Source organism: Phocoena phocoena, chromosome 14, assembly GCF_963924675.1.
Source record: "Phocoena phocoena chromosome 14, mPhoPho1.1, whole genome shotgun sequence".
Classification (NCBI taxonomy): domain Eukaryota; kingdom Metazoa; phylum Chordata; class Mammalia; order Artiodactyla; family Phocoenidae; genus Phocoena; species Phocoena phocoena.
Window position 1 is genome coordinate 19381985 of NC_089232.1, and position 19686 is coordinate 19401670.

At 41.4% G+C, this 19686-nt stretch overlaps 1 protein-coding gene across 5 annotated transcripts in view; it reads right to left on the bottom strand.

The window, feature by feature from the left end:
- Window positions 1–19686, bottom strand: part of CTNNA2 (catenin alpha 2) — a 1049032-nt gene that overhangs the window by 260251 nt on the left and 769095 nt on the right. For all 5 annotated transcript variants that reach the window (XM_065891313.1, XM_065891311.1, XM_065891310.1 and 2 more), the window contains one exon: window positions 2977–3057. In XM_065891313.1, coding sequence (XP_065747385.1) covers window positions 2977–3057 — 81 coding nt within the window. The remainder of the gene's footprint in view (window positions 1–2976; window positions 3058–19686) is intronic.

Below are 19686 nucleotides of genomic sequence, written 5' to 3' on the forward strand. Positions count from 1 at the left end.
GAAATAACGCCCTTGGGTTCCTGCAAACTTTTTCACAATTTATGACTCCCCAGTTCCTTGGGACATACTGCCTGAAAAAAATGGACTTCTACTTAGTTCAAAATTCTACTTAAACAGAAATCCTTTTTATTCAATTACTTGATTTTTTTTCACATGTTTACAAATTTAACTCCACTTTCATTAGGCAAGTTCAAAATAATAATCATAATTGACTTTATTTTTTAATTTGGTGACTACAGCTTTGCAAGACTCCAGGGTTACCTTCTGAAGAACACTGCTCAACCTTAGGGCTATGAGGAAGAGGGAGAAAGTGGAAAGAGTGGGAACTTATGAAAGTCACTAGAAATATTTTTCTTTGATTTCGGCTTTTTTCCCTATGTGACTTAATTTCTCTAAATATTGTTTAAAGAAATATAGGTGTACGGGGAAGTGGAGCCAGATAGCTGAGGGTTATCATTTTGAATGTTTTCTAACAAAGTCCTGTCTGTAATTGAAGGAACAGAAAGTGTTTCAGTTTTCATTTATTTGAACCACTAGCGTTCACTGGGCCACCACATAGCTGCTATCAGAAACTCAGATAAAACTTTTTTAATCCAATTAACTAGCTACCTAACTCTAAACTGAAGATCCACCTGAGCCAAGCTAATCAGACTCCTTGCATGTTCCATCTGCAGAAATGCTAGGTAGCTTCTGTTTAGCTCAGAACAGCTTTTGTACCAGTACAGGTGTACATGGGGAAACAGAAGAAATGCGAAAAAACAGATTAAAATATTCCAACATATAGATAGGGATGGAACAGACAGATGAGGACCATCTTAGTTCTAGAAAGGCATACTGGGAAAGAGAAGGATGTTTGAATCAAATTCAGGGATGTGGTGTGAAATTATGCCATAACTGTTGGATCTGAATATCATAAAACAACTTTCTTTTACCCTTATTCCTCTCAATCTTTGGGAAAGGTGAGCAGAAAAAAAAATCTTATACATGGAATGATTTGAGGGGATGACATATTCCTTCTACTGCCACCCTAAAAGAAACTCCCCAAGGATCTTGTCACCAAAGCTTTAAAATTCCACGATGAATCCACCTTCAAATTTCACCACTGTCCGCAGCTAAAAGAGTCGACACTTTATTGATAATTGTAACACCAAGGTGAAAACTACTTTATCCATTCCTTCCTAATGAGAGAAAAAAAATTCCGATGATAGATCCACGAGTGCAGAGAACTTAAGGGTATTGGCTCCTGAATGTAAAAGAATGGTCTCTACTAAGACCTAGAGGGGGAGGGAAGACTCGTTTCATGGATTTTGCCTGTTGACAATCTAGCCAAAGGCAAACCTTAGAGGAGATGCCTGATGTCCTCCCACTGCTTTTAAAACCAGCAGTTATCTGGCATTAGGACCTCTGGCAGGGAAAATAAATGGACTCATTCAAAAATAGTTTACAGACCCAGTTTGGCTTCTTACTTTTACAAATAGGAGAAGGAGACCAAGAGATGAAGAATCCACAGTCGTACAGCCAGTTTAGTGGCAGAGCTAGAAGTAAAACCCTGAGCTCCAGACACCTGATTCACTGTTTTCCACCAACCCCAATCCCAATTCCTACTAGCAGTATCATTTCATATCATATGGGGGCTTTGTAATGGAAAGATTGTCTAAGAGGGCAAGGAGAAGCAGACCTGGCCATACAGCTCTTTGAGTGTTACCTAATAATGCCTAAGAATGCAATGTTTTATTCTCCCTTTTTCAAGGTAAAATAAAAAGAAAATGCTTTCCCCAAAAGGGCTTGTTAGCTGGGCAAACTAGAGTCTTCATATCCCAGAACTAATTGTGGTATCTTCTAGAGGACATTAGCTCAAATGTGTCTATACCTTCTGGTGACATCCTGAAGAGAGCTCAGAAGCTCCCCAGCAGTGATTTGAAGTGGTGTTTTCCTCTCATTCAAACATTTTTTAAGATGCTCCTTGGCTATTCTTGCCCAGGCACCTTGCTAATCTTGTCTGTACTTGACAAACTGCAGGACTGAGTGTTAGATGATGCATCCCTGCCAGTCCAGCTTTTCCAGATGGAGAAAGTAAAGCAGGTGTTACCGCAGGGCTGTGGTTGGTTCCAGATGACCAACACAATCAACACTTAATGAGATGGATATATGCAAAAGCTACCAGCAAGAGACAGGATGCCTCTCAGGCAGAAATCATGAAGGAATTCTTTGGGAACTTAATGGGTGGTATTGTCTCTTCTAGAGAAGAGACAGAAGACAGTGAAATTCACCATGGCAACATATAAAATAAGACTTACTGTCTTATAGACAACATGTACTAGTGTTCATGTAGCACTTTCAAGATGAAAAGGGGCCCTGACTAGAGATTTCTCACCCCTCCCCCAACATGGACCCTTCAGACAAATCATGCCATTAGCCATTTAAATCATCCAACTGTCTTTCCTTGCTTTGGTTCCCTGCTTCCCAAACAACCATCTGATAAGCAAATTTTCCTCTAGATTTATATCCTTGAGGAAATACACTGGGTCAGAGATCTTAATTAGCCCATCAGATTAAGAGTTGTGTTTCTCATTAACCATTGGCATTCTTGTTTATTCACTGATTGCCTTGGGAGTTTAAGACCCAGAAGAAATCAGAGGCTGGTTCTTTACACACCTGGGTCTGAAAAACTGAAAACCAGATGAAGAAGGCAGAGAATGCATCACCTCTCCACCTGGGAAGATTGTGTCTGGCCAGTGAGAGGGCTCTCCCTCCCCCACCTTCCCTCACCTCAGGGATTATTTTCATCACCACACCCTTTGCACCTGTCACATCTCTCTGTTCAGCAGACTCTAAGTTGTTGATGAGAAGTTTCTGTGTATATGTAGATGTTATAAAGAATAGCGAGCTGAATATCAGCTCTAACACAGTACCCTGAAAAAGGACATTCTCAGTAAACCACCACTAAGTACCATGAATCTAAAACAAAAACAGTACCTGTCTCCTTAGATCCCTTGTTTTCTTGGTCATCTTATCAATTGCAATGTTTAGAGGATCTCCTTTTTCTTTTCTTCCAGTCTATTAAGAAAAGAGAAATAATTTCCGATTTAGAAAAATTCAATGTTAGTGACATTAAAGGTTAAAAAAATTCAGAAACACACTTGAGTTGTAGAGTTCAAGCCATTTTTTAAAAATGATTCTCTTCGGGCTTCCCTGGTGGCGCAGTGGTTGAGAGTCCGCCTGCCGATGCAGGGGACACGGGTTCATGCCCCGGTCTGGGAAGATCCCACATGCCGCGGAGCGGCTGGGCCCGTGGGCCATCGCTGCTGAGCCTGCGCGTCCGGAGCCTGTGCTCCGCCACAATGGGAGAGGCCGCGACAGTGAGAGGCCCGCATACCACACACACAAAAAAAAAGGTTCTCTTCAATACACAGCTAATACAACTTTGTCTCTAAAGTTGATTTTCTCTGTAGTAAAAAATGATGAAATCAATACATTCTCAAGATGGTTACACGTATGTCCATATTCAACTCCATGCAAATCTATGTTTTCTTCCCTTCTCCAGACATTCAGCAGTTAAGTAAACACAGGATGTTTTGTTATTGCCTTCAAACACAAATGTTTTGTGTTTTTCTATTATGTAAGCACACTTCTGAATAGAATATGACTGAGATAAAAACTAAATTAGAAAAGAAAGTTAAGGTAAACGATCAGAATTCAGAATTTTATACCAATATATCACAAGCCTTTTTGTAACTTCTGTATCAAAATCAAAAGAGATGTTTTACTAGAAAACATAGTGTTTTAATCTTTGTTCTGCCATGCAGTGGAATGCTACACATGATAATAAGGAACCCACAGCTTGAGGTCACGAGGAAAATTTCCCTTATGACTGTAACAAGCAGAGGCAAAGGCAAAAGATAATAATAATAATAATCTTGATAAATTATTCAGTGGAAGTTTGGAAGTTTGACTAGTTTCTGTTTTCCCTTTTGTTTTTCTATTTTTTCATTGCTGTAGTAACACAATTAAAACCAAACCAAACAGAACCTCCATTATCTTTCTAAAAACACAACAGCAACAAGATTCCCATGGATAAAAACTTACATAACTTTATGGATGGCATTATCTTCCTCTGAAGAGAAAATTGTGCTCAGAATCTTTGTCAAATCTATTAAATTATCTAAAGGTTAGTCAAACACCCTACAGATCTATTTATTTATGGTCCTAGTGGCAGGCCAATTCTTGTTCCATACTCAGACTCTGTAAAACCAAGTAGGTCTCTGCAGTAATTTGTGTATATATTGAAATGAGATCCCAGGTCATAAATTGTGCCTCATGGGATAATGTGTTTCGAGGATCCATAGAAATTAACATCGGACAGATTTCTAAATGTTCTCTTCCAATGGCAAAATCCTGGATGCATAAGGCTGATATGTACACAACTGATTTACATATACCTAGATTTAAAGCAGTCACTCTTTTCTACAACTTGCTTAATTAATCAATTTTTCTTGAATGAATGGTCGATGTGTAATCCTATAGGATTTTTCATGAAAAAGCCAAAGCCAGGTCATATGTGCATATTTTTAATCATTTAAAACCTACAAATCCCCATCACCATTTTTCCACTCCCTAAACTCAAATGCTGACCCACTCAGATGTACACTCTGAAGTTCTGTAAGTAGAAAGAGCTTAAAATAAAGTGAGCAACATTTACAACTTTGAAATATCAGCATACAATTAGCTAAAAGGAAACAAAAGTATATGGAGAAGAACGATGTGCTGCTTAATTTTCCGAGGACTGCTGTCACATAGTGAGTGTAACTGCAGCGCCCTGGCTCTCCATAGTCAGGTGTGACACCAGCTTAGCAGCCAGAGCTGTTTCTTTTCTCTTTGGTTTCCTCCTTGCAAATAGGATGTCTGCCTTCAGAATACGGGCACTTGTACGGGGGTCTGGACCACAATCATTCTGGAACCATAGATTTCTCAAGCCCTTTCCATATAGGAGAGTAATTAAAAACTTACCTTGAAAAATGAACAATTGTGAGTTTGTTTTAAAATGTGACTGTGAGAGAAGCAGACTGGATCACTGAACTTTCCAATGTAAAACAAGTCAAGACAGTGTGAATACACAAAATAATTACTGAATAAATACTGTGTCAGGCAGGGCTCATTGCATCCTGCCAGCGACATATCATTATCTCCGTTTACAAAGGAGACCATGAGGATGACAGAAGATCTGGGACCAGGGTGAGAGGAGTGAGACACTTGCCTCAGGTATAAAATGTAAAGGGTCATCAAAGAACTCAGGAATCAAGATAAACAATAGTTTCATGCAATAGTTTAAAAACTCAAAATTAATGCCAAAAAATCCATGCTGAACAAGTATCAAAACTTTAAATAAAGCCAAGCTCTGACAGGGCCAGGATTAGGTGAGTCCAGTAAGGTGCGTCACCCAAGTACAGGTCAGATAACATTTTTAAATTTTAAATAATTAGGGGAGGGGGCTTCCCTGGTGGCGCAGTGGTTGGGGGTCCGCCTGCCGGTGCGGGGTATACAGGTTCGTGCCCCGGTCCGGGAGGATCCCACGTGCCGTGGAGCAGCTGGGACCACGGGCCATGGCTGCTGGGCCTGCGCGTCCGGAGCCTGTGCTCCGCAACGGGAGAGGCCACAGTGGTGAGAGGCCCGCGTACCACAAAATAAATAAATAAATAAATAATTAGGGGATATATTTATACTAAAAATAATATCATTGTTTACCTAAATTTCAAATTTAACTGGATGTCCTATAATTTTATGTGCTATATTCAGCAACCCTACTACCAGGGGTAATGGGGATGCTCAAACTTGTAAGTAGGGTGGTTACAGACACACATTCTGTGAATAGCTGGGCAACATGGGATTCTGTAACCCATCTGGCATCAATAACCAGCAACTGTATAGCACACGTCCCAGAGATGTGAGCCATAATGTTGGTCACCGGGGGTTGGTGGTAGGGGGGTGCAGGGGCTGCACAAAAAGTGAGAGTCACATTCTCACACTTGAGGAGCTCCTAATCCAGTGAGTGACCCCAATGTGAGAGCAACAAGACTAACAACTCCACAGAGAGACTAACACCCTACAGGGCTAAATAAGATGCTCCAAAGAGGAAGGAGATGCTGCATTTGCGAAGTCAGTAATCTCACAGAGGGATGGGAAGATTTAGCTAGACCTTAAGTCCTGGGCAAAATTCGAATAGGAAAGAGGGAGGGCCAAAGTAGTATCAAGAGAAGAAAGAGCAAGGCAGGTACTGGAAGGACAGTGAGTGGAATGGGCCATCCTTTTCTCCACGATGTGAAGGGATTGGTTTGACTAGCTGTAGAGACATGTTATTTTTATAGGAGCTTCTTTATAGTATGATTACAGCCAACTATAGTTTGATCTGCAAGCTCAGAGCATCTCCGGTGACATTAGCATTCCAGGTCCCCATGTTGTTGGGATTCTCTTTGTATAATATTTGTGATCTGGTGTCTTGAGCTTTCAAATCTTTGGTTGAAAGCAATTCAAATAACTGCAGTTGACTTGGGTGCCATCTTTGTTTTCATAGTTTAGAGAGGTAAGGCTGGAACTAGAGCTTAGGAAACTGGGGTCACCCGCTGAAATCATCCATTCACTGGCCCTTTGGTAGCACTAATTTTTTTTTAAAATAAGGTAGGGGCACAGGAACAAGGCTAGTAACCCCTCCATGCTCAGATTTACATAGTAAATGGGGACTAGCAGCCCATGACTCCATATTTTCCTGTGCTCTGGTATGACCTCAGGTAGAAATACATTTAAATTAACAACATAAATTGGACAGGAAGCTAATCATTGAGAGAGACCAAACAAAGAAAGACTCCTGCCTCCTAGTGTCAGCCCTTCCTTATTAGGTTATGTGATCTTGGCCTAACGATTTGCTCATTTTTTATGTCTGAGTTTTCTCATGAGCACAATGGATAGCATAATATATGCCCTATCTTCTTCACCAGGTTAGCCGGACAATCAATCAAGGTGTCAATGTGAGGAAACAATAAAAGGCATTAACAGTATTCAGGGTAATTAGGAAAGTATTTCTACTGTGGAAAAAAATGAAAGTACTGCTTTGAAAACTACACAGAAACTATTTTTAGATCACCTGGACTTCGACTTTCTCCACTCAGGCAGATAATATATGAAAACCTTGCCACAGACTAGAATTCCTAAAGAAGAGTTATTTCTGTTTAAGGAAGGAATATTCTGGGTGGTTCATTTTAAACGACTAGTCTGGGATATTCTAAGAGGTGAAATAAGGGTCCGAAACTCCAGATGAATGTCTTTTACATAGTAGGTTGTTGGATATATTTGTTAAATAACTAAAGATTTGATCATCGTGGGCAAATTCTAGTTCCCAGGGAATCAACCAGAAGCCTAACCTAAACTCTCCCTCCCTGACCCTCCAGGCTCTATAAACTAAAAATTGTTTAACAAACTGAAGTGAAGAGAGAGCTCCGTCTTCATTTTCACACCATCACCTAGTAAACAAAAGTGTGTGGTCTTCAGCCAGTCATCCCTTTATTCCCTGCCTTTGCTGAACAGAAGGAAATGAAAAGCAGTTATAAGCACTCTCTGCCAATAACTACCGAAGTGATTTGGCAACGTCTCTACACTCCAGACTTATCATCTGTCCAATGGAGGGGCCAGAGATGAGTGACAGACCCCAGGAAATGGGGGAGCCCGAACATTTAACCACGCTTCCCTTGTAGGGAGGCTGTCACGGCACTGCAGAATGGGCTAGAATTGGCTGTCAGACAGGGTATTCTTATCTCTAAAATGTGGATAAATGCTTGCTTTCGGGATTATTGTGAATATAAAAGAGATAGGATCTGGAGCATGTAGCACAGTACCTGACCCAGCAGAGGTAACTGAATCAATTTCTTCTCCTTCCTCACGCCCTCATTCCTCTCAAAGATGAAAAGAGCAAAACCCAGAAAGATAAAATCACTGATCACATGGCTCACTAGTGTCTGACCAGGATCTCCGGACTTCCAGCCCAGGGCCATTTCCATTCCATGTCTAAACCGTCTCGCATCTCTAAAATCCTAGGATTCTGTGATTTTATAGAGTTTCATGTTTCTTTTCAAAGGCTATCAAAAAAAATCTCGGTTTGAGGTGTATCCGCCCTATCACATGTTGTCTGCAGACCCTGTGTGCCTTTCTCAGACTGCTCCCTACTTGACTTCTTTATCTTTACCTACAGAGAACGAGTCTGCAATAGAGATAGCCATTTAATAAATATCATTATTAAAAGAAAAAGAAGACAGGCGCGAGCAATCTCTCACACTGCTTCACGCAGCTTTCCTAGTTGCCATCTGTTGTGCTAGGGAGATGCGTGTTTATTAAACTTTATTTGTTTTAGTCGCTGGGCTCTATTTTACAAAACACATTTGGGGTAGATCTGCAGCTTGAATTGATGAGAGGGAAGGGAATGAATTTCCTGATTTGGCTTTTTATAGGGGGTCCTTTATTCTCCCAGCCTCTGGCTCTAAATTCAAGTCCAGTTTGCCAAAGTATTAGATGCTGTCAAGAAGACTTTCATATTTTCAGTTTAATCCTACACAAAAATGATTGAGGCCATTAATTGAAATTTTGATTTTTCACAATCATTCTCCAAGAAAAAGACAATATCTTAGTTCATTTTTTAAATAAAACTATCCTTTGTCCTTTTGCGAAATAAAAGCCCTTCTACTTATCAGAAGAGTGTCTTCATTTTTCTTCTTTCTCTCTCTCCCTTTTATTAAATATCCATCATCCCTTCTGAAACACTGAATAAATATGTAGTACATTTAAATTGTATGCTGAATAGTTCACAACTCCCTAATTTATAAAACAAAAAAGTAAGGAATAGTAATTTTTAAATTTCTGAAATTGACTGTGTATTTGTTTAAAGGCTGTTCCCCATCCCAGACCCTCATTCCACATTAAACACATAATTCAGTACAAGGAGTCACTCATGGAGGACCTGAGGATATAAATCTACTATCTCAGTGCTTCCATCAGATCTGTGGTTTCATGTTAGTTTCCGGGAACAATATTAATATGTGGGAAATGGCTGTAAGAAAGCAAATGTCTATCACTTTTTCCTTTCCCTCAACAGTACCTGCAAACTTGATTGAATGTATGAGAAATCTTCAAAATACTGTATAGCGATGACTCTACTGTGCTGAATGCATGGGAAGCTAATCAAATGCCCAGTCTTCAAATTGTTGTCATTTGAAAGAGATGGAAGTCAAAATCATCAGAACAGCAGAAAGCAATAATGTGCCATGCACTCCATCTCCCACACATTTTCCTGTCATTTAAACCTATGATTTAGACAACAGGAGGGAGGAGAAAAAATTATCCATCGATCTAGCAGTCACCCTATCATATTTGGAGGGTTGACCATCTACCCTCAAACCCTGCATGTAGAAATCATTTTCTTATTACAAATAGCACCAAAAATTTGAATGTTTCATAATACCTTTATATTCGGTGTCAATCACAGTCTGAGAATGTGAACCTTTCTAAATATTTCCTTTTCACTAGCTATGGACATTTCTCTTAGAAAAGAAATGGGCAATACCTCTTTAGAATGGATAAAAGTTTAGCATCAAACCCACGATCAGGATACTTTGACCACGTAAAAACCCAGCTTTCCTGGACTCTGGGATAGGGGTGGGAGGATAAAAGTAGAAAGGGAAAAACTGATGAAAATGTGTCAAGGCAAAAATGTGTCTGACATTTCTCTGCCAGGCCTCATCAATGCTCAAGGAAAGAATCATCAATATAGAAGGTTAAAACAGCAGGATGGCATTATTTGTGAAACTCCCAGACCATACCTACTAGCATAGCAATGTTAGTACACACATCAGGTGGTGCACAGAGAAGGCCTGACTCAGAGAGTTCAGGGCACATCACTATTTGTTTTCATTCTCCCAGCAACCTCATGTTCTTTTGGTAAACCCTCTAATTTTTCCTTCTGACTCTCAACCAAGGAGTTCTGGCCCAGGGATAAACTCAGGATAACATCCGAACCAGTGAGATTCAGCTATAAGGTGGCAGGAAAAATTATTAAGAAGGAGGCATATTTTTCTGCACTGGGATTGATAAACTGGCAGCAGATACACCTTGAGCTAGTTAGGGAGTCTTTCAAAATAGACGCCATAAAAAGAAAGCATAGCTGGGAGGTGGGGGGAGGTGGGGGTAGCGGAGGGAAGGAGAGAGAGAGAGAGGGAGAGAGAGAGAGAGATGAGAGATTAATTTGGGTCTGAAAAGAGATGAGATGCTAGGGAAAGGAAACAGAAGGAAAGGGGAAGGAAGGGAAGAGAAGGGGAAGGGAAGTCAGCTTTTGGAGTCAAAACAAACTGGTTCATAGTTTCCATTATATACTAAACTTGTAAAAATAAAGCTCCATGAGGGTACAGTCAGGGCTTTACCTATCATTATATCTGGCAGCCTGGAGCTTTGCCTGGCACATAATAGACACTTAACAAATTGTATTATATCAGTGAATGAAACACATGGGTTCCTGAATCCAGCTGTACCTAAATCCATTAGTATCTATCAATGGATTTCCTAGTGTCACAAGTTAACCAATTCCCCCACGTTTGTTGATGTTGGATTTCTGTCACTTACAACCAAAGAGGTCTGACTAAATCAGAGACCTTAAACTATGAGACCAAACTAATTTGAAGGCAGCATGGAAGACAGGGAAACCCCAGCAAGTACCCCATGTACACAGCTCAGAGAACCAAGGGAGCTCAGGCCTTGGTTTCACCTACAGAGTTTTTCCCTGCACTAATCACTGCCCAAGCTCTAAATCCTAATATAATATTTCTCCCCTAAATCTGATCATTCACTAAACTTGAGAATTTGTCCATCAACAAGTCTCTAGGATTCCTGCTGTTCCTCAAATTCCTCCACTCATGACACCCAGCTACCCCAGTGTACATCTTCAACACCACACCAGCCTCCCTCATCATCCTCATTATGGCCTGTTGAGACCAAGCTTTCACTTCCTTGGCACAATATTCCTCTCAGTTCCCATTTAGTTCTTACTGCATCCCTCCTTCCTAGTAAACTTTTGAGCCTATATTTTAAGACTTCTTAATTTGACCTCCTTCTTGTAGTTGCCCACACCTCTAGTCAATTTGTTCCTTCTCAACAACTCACACACTTTCTGCCTCATGTTGGTGCCTTGTTGAAAGGTGTCATTCTCCCTTCAACCATTTGCCTAAGCAGGATGTACCCATTCTTCAAGTAACAGCTTAAAATCCTCCTCCAGGGAGTGCTTCTAGACTGACCTGGCCCCTGAAGACCTTCCTCTCCTCTGACCATATCCTTCTATTAGGTACTGGGCCAAATAATGCAGATGTTAACAACAGACCATCCTGCATTGTTTATCAAGTTCTCATGTTCCTGCAGAGTAGAACCCAAGCTTTTTGTGGATAGTGAATTTTATTTTCTCCTGGAGGACTCAGCATAAAACTCCTAAGAAGTGCTCCGGAAGGGCTTCTATCCACTTGTTTGTGGAGAGAAGGATGGACGGTCCAAGTAGGCCCCTGGGATTAGGAGGTAGGTATGAAAGGGATGAATTATTTGGAAAATGTGGGGTCCTAAAAATAAATTTCACCTACTTCCCAATTTGCTGATCAAAGCCATAGGAAGTGGTTGGCACCTGTGTAATGTTACAATTCTTGCTACTTGATTTATTTTATCAACACAGGTGTAGCCCTCAGTGATTATCTGTCAGGCAACACTGCCTAGAAGACAGTTTTCATCAGAGCTCCCCTTCCCCCAGCTGTCAAGCTTGGGTGACTGCTGAGAGCCATGGTTAATTAACCACACATGCCTTTGAAGCCAGTGAGAGACCATGAACTGAGCAAACTGCTAAAAAATGCCATTTTATCTTTACAGTTGAGATGAAAGTAGCCAAGACGAAGTGCAAATTTCCATTGATTTTATACACACACACAAACATGTATATACCCACACTGATTATACGATTTAATTTTCAATGAAATTTAAACTTCCACTTCATTTTTAAGTGCATATTCCCCAAACCACTCAGTTACAGTTAAAGCTATCAATAGCTAAAGGATCCCAGGAGTCTGGCATTTTCCACCATCTCAAAAAGAGGCCAATAACTGGGTCCACATTGCTGAGAGTTCACAGAAATCAGAAAACAGACAGAGGATTACCTTGGTTTATGGAACGTCTATCTGGGTGGGGAACCCAAGCTTTGGCCTTCCTGGGCTTCATCTGCCCATGGATCAGGAGCCAGTTCATATTGTAATTCCTTCATCATACCTTCCTGCTCTCCCAGCTTACAGCAGCCCCTCCTCCCCCGAGTGCCTACAGCCACCTATATCATTTATTTCACTGCCAGTTTCCATGCAGGCAACTACTGTGTATTGTGCAAATCTCTTGCATTGTTAATTGAATTTGAGATGTCACACTCTAAAGCTAAAATACAAATATATAAGATGCATCATTATAATCCTTTATTGTTCGGAAACTTGTCATGCCTATATGTCCCTTTTTCCCAATTAGAAGTACAGGAGTTTAAGGACAGTGTATTTGTCAGCTTGGGCTGACACAACAAAATATCGCAGACTGGGTGGCTTAAACAAGATAAATTTATTTTCTCACTATTCAGGAGGAAATATTATGGAAAGCCAAGATCAAGGTCTGGCAGGTTTGGTCTCTGATGAGAGATCTCTTCCTTGCTAACAGACATAACCAAGCTCTCTAGTGTCCCTCTTAAAAGGGCACTAATCCTATCATGAGGGCCCCACTCTAATAATTTATCTAAACCTAATTATCTCCAAGAGGCCCCATCTCCAAATATGATCACATTAGGGGTAGGGCTTCACTATATGAATTTTGGAGGGACACAATTCAGTGCATAGCAGACAAGAAGATGTCAGCCAGTCACACTTCCTTGAAACTGAAGTTTCTTGCACAGTCCTTACACAGACTAGATACCAAGCAAATTAGAAATATGTATCCATAGGTACATATGAATATGTATTGAATAACAATAAATGCAATAATTAGTATTCTGGCTGTTTGACACAATGACATGATATGGATCCTTGGGGGCAAGGCTACTTGTGTGCAGAGGTGGAAATGGAGTAGCTGTATCTTCACCACAGGTAGAGTAATAGTATTGCCTACCCTCTTTGTATGCTCATTCTCTTCCTTGCCTGTTCCAAATCTTATGTGAGCAAAAAGAAGACAGAAATCAAAGCCTTTGATTGTATGCATAGGATTAAGATGCACACACTTGGGAAAAGAAACATACAAATTGTACATGATTTTGTCAAGTTTTTCTTTCAAAATAGTGGGAGATGGGAGTAGGTAAGCTTGAGGACACTAGATACCAAAAAGAAATGGGTTTGGTGAAATGACACTTCTAAGGGACAAAGAGGCCATCCCAGAGAGCATCTGGGAGGCTTCTGTTTGCCAACCTTACAGCAGAACAAAATGTAGAAGTTTCCTTGGTGACATTGGGAAGAGGAAATACACAGATTGGGAGTGCCAGGCACTTCCTGCATGCCCAGGGGACCCCCAAAGAGATTTCCTTGCACTCTTCAGGACCAAGGCTTTTTTCCTCCCCAAATCAAATCTGACCTTTCTTGGTCCTTGCAAAGCCTGTGAGGACCACCTCTCCCCATCCTCTCAGCATCACCACCCCCCATTCTATATCATGGCCCCTTCTGCTTCCTCTCACACTTCCCTCCAAAAGGTCAGCACTGTCTGGAAAGCCACCATACAGGTCTTGGCCACTTTACATCTTATCACTATGAGGGAACTAAGAGAGAATAATATTTTGTTTTTAATTATCTGGACAGTCAAAATAACTGAAGAAATATTTTAACTACTTAGACACTAGCACGCCCCAGTCAAGAGCTGCTAACCTCATTGTTAGCCCTTTTGCTTATCGAGACTTGGGCTCTTTCTCAGCTTCCCAAACCACCCCCAAGCCAGACTGCAAGGCCAGGCGGCTCCCCACTTGCAGCACCAATATCCCAAGACCACTGCTAAGTGACCAGGGTCCAAGCATAGGGCACTCCTCATGCTTAGGTGACTCAGGGACCTCTCTGAGGCCCTTCTCACTAAGAGTGCTTGGAATCTGACCCATGACGGAACCACCTCAGGGGGCCTTTGCTCACACTTGGAACTGATGAAAACTTTATGAGGCAAACAGCATTTTTTGCAGCATGACAATTAAAAACTAAACTAAATAGAGAGCAGGCCGAAACCCTGGAACACACGTCTCACATCGTCCCAAATATTCCTCACTATGTGGCTCCCATAAACACCATCTGCTGTGTTAATTTGTAAAGAATTACAAGGTTCTTAAAATTACACTTTGCTCTCTGTAGCATACACTGTGTCTATTAAGGGGGAGAGTTGAGAATGTGCATCACGACCAGCCAGACACTGAGATCTTTTTCCTTCCTATGCTGGGATCCTACTGAAAGTTCGCTAAGTCTGCAGGGAATTTTAAAAAGTGTATCGTATTCTCTCTAGACCAGCTGCAGGAAAAAAAATTCAAAACAAAATATACACACAGCAAAATCTTTGCCCGGATTATAATCCTAGCATCTTATACATTTTCAAGTTGTGTGAGCATGCCCCACTTCACTGAATCCTCATGACAATGCAAAGTCTTTGACCATAAGTTAAAGAGGGTAAATAGCCCAAATTGAGAGAATTTCTTGCGTGAGACTTAATCCTCCATCATGAAGTTCTGACCTCTAGGGCCCCTCACAGCCCTTGGGTGTTAGCTGTTTCTCCATTGCTCATCCCTGTCTACTCACAGAGCCAGAAGAGCAGCAGCTTGTGCCCAAGCACATGTCTCTGACAGTGCAGGGCTATGGTGACTGGCCACCAATGTAAGCTTTTAGGTGAATTAAGTCCCCAGGTTGTTGCTGGTTAAATGATGGTAAGTGGTGGCCAGAAATGAGAAGGTAGATAGGAGAGTCTTAGGTTCAATAACCCGAGGCTGGAAACTGTCGATATGAGATAATTGTTACAAATGAAGATCCCTGGGTTCCTCTACCAAGAGATTCCATTCCGTAGCTCTGGCGTAGTTTGGAAATCTGTATGTTTAATAAACTTTTAAAAAATTACAAACAAGTTCTGGAAATACACGGATCGTTTCAGTGGGTCCCAACCTGATGAATCATTTATTAAACAAAATCTTTCCAATTAATACCCAGGAACCTGCATTTTAGATTGCCATGAAATTCTGTTGCTCAGCCTGATTTGGGGCCAATGAGTTTTACAATGATTTACTCCTAATAAGCCTGAAGTAGGACCAACGATCCACAATTAAGGCAAATCTGCTTAATTCCGAATGAATCAGTCACTGTATCTCCAAAATAAATTTCGTAACCAATCCACTTAATTCGAAAAGGAAAGCCATACTGCAGAGCAGACACAGCCTGCAAAATCATTTCAGAAAAAGTCCCTGAAAGAAAGCTGAACCAGCTCCCCCAAATTTCTTGCCTGCCGTGGTCTCATCTATATGTAGACGTTAAAATAAGGTTGCTAGATACAATGGACACAGAAATAAAGGAGGCTGCTGATCTTTCTAAAGCATAGAGAGCTTTACAAATTTGCAAGATCACATACACTCAAAAACAGGATCCTGATCTGGCAGTATTTCAGAGTTTCTGCTGGTAAACCCAAGTCTACACTCTGATGATTTCTCAACATTTTCTGAAAATTTACTCGCAAATTCTTCTCCCCATGGTCCCAATCTCTCTGCTCCCTTGTAAGTACCTCCCAGTTCTCAGAGAAGCGTTTCTCTCAGCACCCCATATTAATCTCCCATATGCTAACTCTGCCTTTTTTCCCCATCCCGAAGCATCCTCCACAGCCCAGATCAAGCTCTCCCTGACCCCAGAGCCAACACAGAATTCTGCCTTCTCTGAACCAGGGTAGCAATTGGTAGAGTCCTTTCTGATATTAGGCCATAGCATCCCCCTCAGACAAATCCCTGAACAGCCTTTGGGCAAGCTGGCTCTGAGTGGTCTCACCCTGCATCCCTCAGAGATTTGGCTATAGCTGCCCCCTGACTTCCAAGATCTCATGAAAAAAGTGAGAAGTAAGGCTAAATGCAGTTGCTTGAATTTTCTCTGTTCACTCTCAGCTGAACTGCAGTTGAACCACAGTTGCTTCCAATTATATCGTCAATCCTATGAAAAAGCAGGATTTAGGGAAAAAATCTACTGAAACAGGTTGGCAGCAACACCCAAATTGTTTGGTGAGGTGTCTGTCTGTTACGTATATAACACAGTAGCGTAAAATAAAAACGTTGTGCCAACTTCAAGGGTCATCTTAGTCTCCTGAGTGCTGTGACTCTAAGACTTGGGGCAAGTGGAGATGGACGCTTTGATAAAGAAATCAGTGTTACCTCATTCTTAGGTAAAATGACAATGCAAATGAAACTGCCAGTCCACAACCACCAAGTACCCTTCCTTCTTGCCTTCTCCCAAGCCTTCCCTTCCTTCAAACAATTTTTGAAGCAGACACAGACAGTATTAAGTTACATCTTGGCTCTGCTACCTAATAATTGTAATTCTTGGCAATTAAACTCGCTAAATCTCAGTCCTCAGCCACAGAATAGTGAAAAGAATGCCTAGCTGTAGATTGGGGTGAGATAATGCATGCAAAATGTCTGTCTACAAGTCTAACATGAAAATCAGCAGGTTCCTGACCCTGACTTTTTGTCCTCTCTTGATAGTAAACCTCTTCAGGAGAGGCACAGTGCCCAGCATCTGAACCATGAATGTAAGAATGATGGATGGATTGACTGTCTAGGGAGAAAACATTGTTTTATAGATTGGATCTGGGTTTACACAGACTAGCCATTTGAAAATCTTTTGACATCTGAGTGGTATTTAACACTCACGAAATTTTCACCATTTTAAAGTCTATTTATAACACAATTCAAATATCAGGCCATGAAAAAGGAGAACCAGACATGGATCCTGAAACTTTACTAATAAAGTAGTGAGAAACTCAAACCCGACAGCTGCGGTTTCCTATGCTAGTGAGAGATGGGGAACAAATGTTGGAGACTGATTCCTTCCTTCAGTCCCGTGCATGGGTAATGAAATCAGGAGTGAACACACCTTACTAATGATTTTAATCAAACTGAGCACCTAGAAGTAACTGCCAGGAGAGGGAGACCCCCCCGAAGTAGCACAAGTGGATTCTATTTCAGTCCCCCTTATCTGGCACGTCAAGGAAGGCATGGCCTGACTGAAATCAGGAAGCCAGATACAGCAGAACTGTCATGTCTGCCCCATACTGATAGGGAGTCAGAGAGCGAAGCTGCTAATTTCTTATACACACCTAGGTAAGTGGGGCCTCCAGAGATGGATCTGAGCAGGCAAAACACACCTCTTTTCTAAGTATGCCTTCTACTAGGATGCAAAGTCTAGAGAGCTATCATTAGAGTTTTATTTTAATTCATTGATAATGACTCTAGAAGTTCCCTGGTAAAATACTAATAAAATTGAGAAAGATCTTAAGTATATAATCTGCTCACTGGTTGTTCATCTGTTTCTCCCATTAGACACTTCATGGGATTAGTACACTTCATGGGATTAGTAACTTCATCCTTCTGGTTGACCTGTATGTGTATTTCACTAAATCCAGTAACAGGCATGCAAATTCTCGATGAAGCAGTGATGTAAAATGGTTGTCATTTTGGAAAATAGAAAGTTGATCTCTAAACAGGACAAAAGGTAGCATAGAAACCTTTATGGGGGTTTAGAAAAGGAAAGCTTAGAGAGTTGAAAGCAAACTCTGGTCCCATTAGGAAATCCATGGATCAGGGATTTTAGGATTAGAAATTAGATATATCCATGACACTAAACAAAAAACTGAGGGGAAAAAGATCAAATGATATGGAGAAGGCAAAAGAAAAAAAAAGAAAAGAAAGAAAACAAGATATGTGTGGAGTTTAAGGCAAAGGATGACTGAGACCTTACCCTGGAGCTTGGCAACTCTAGCACTGCATTGGATCCAAAGTAGGAACCATCAAGGGAACAGAACAACAGGCCAGGGATCCAGTTACTATCATTTAGGTGGACGGCACTAATAAGTAGTCAAAATAGAAGTCAGAAACCAAGAACAAGAAGGGAGGTTCAAGTCTGGACTGAAATCAGCAGTAAGTCTATCTTAAGGGTGAATCACTGGGTTATGGGTTCAAGTCCTTTTATTCCCTGTGCAGAAGCCAGAATGGCTCTACGTTCAAAGTTGTCTGGGTAATCTGTCCCCCTCTCCCACCCACATGTAAACAGCATGAAGCCAGGCTTACTACCACCCAGCTGTGTACCCAGGTGTCCCCTCTCCTCCTCCCTATTCAGAGAGCTCCCCAGGAACAGTTGCCTCCTGGAAGGGCTTTCCCACCGGAACCCTTTCTCCAGGGCTATCCCAACCCTCTCTTTGCCTTCTTTCCTCTGTGATTAATCAAGACCTGCTAAGTGGAAAACAAAGAAATAAAGAGAAGAACTAACAAATCAATCAATATTACATACATCTAATTATCCTGGTTTAGGCTTCTTAAACTCAGTTCTCCAGCAGCAGAACCATCCAGCACTGGACCAGCCTTCCATCTGTGGTGGCCTGAGCCAGGGTAGACTTTGTAAGCTGCATATCTCAGCAGCCAGGCTGACCTTGGTCTCTATGTGCCCTGAGGTCAGCCACCACATCCTACTTCAAATAGTAGACCATTCTGTCAAAAAGCAGGTATTTCCTGAGCACCTATTCGATATTGAGCCCTGTAGAGGTGTGATATGAGCCGAATTATGCCCCCCTCCCTGCAAAAAGAAATTCATAGGTTGAGGTGCTAACCCCATAGTGCCACAGAATGTGACAGTATTTAGAGACAGAATCTTTAAAGAGATAATTAAGGTTAAATGAAGTCATTAGGGTGGGTCCTAATAGTGTCTCTAAAGAAGAAGAGATTAGATATAGAAAAACACAGGAAAGATCACGAGAGAAGAAGCCTGTTTATTTACAGGCCTGAGAGAAAGGCCTCAGAACAAACCCACCCTGCAGACACCTTGATCTCAGACTTCTAGTGTCCAGAACTGTGAGAAAATAAATTTCCATTGTTAAAACCCCAGTCTGTGGTACTTTGTTATGGCAGCCCTAGAAAACTCATGCAAGGTGCAGCAGGAAATGATTTGTTGAGTTTTTGACTTCCTGTTAAATGCATTACTGACTCAGGCTAACAAAAAGTCCAAGAGAACTGAGGTGAGGGCAGGGAGGGAAGATGTGACTGTCTCCAGAAATCCTAATTGATTTCTCAGAAAGCTCTTCAGTTTTTCACAGCATGTGGCAAATATCAATCAGTTTGTCTGGTTCTCATCCGATAATTAGAAAATGAGTATCCTAAGTCTCGGAGCAGAATTCTTGCTCTGAATGCCAGGATGGCTTCTGGTGGGTTTTTTTGTTGTTTTCTGTATTTTTTTTTTTTGTTTTTTTTTGCAGTATGTGGGCCTCTCACTGTTGTGGCCTCTCCCATTGTGGAGCACAGGCTCTGGACATGCAGGCTCAGCGGCCATGGCTCACGGGCCTAGCCACTCCGTGCCATGTGGGATCTTCGTGGACCGGGGCACGAACCCGTGTCCCCTGCAT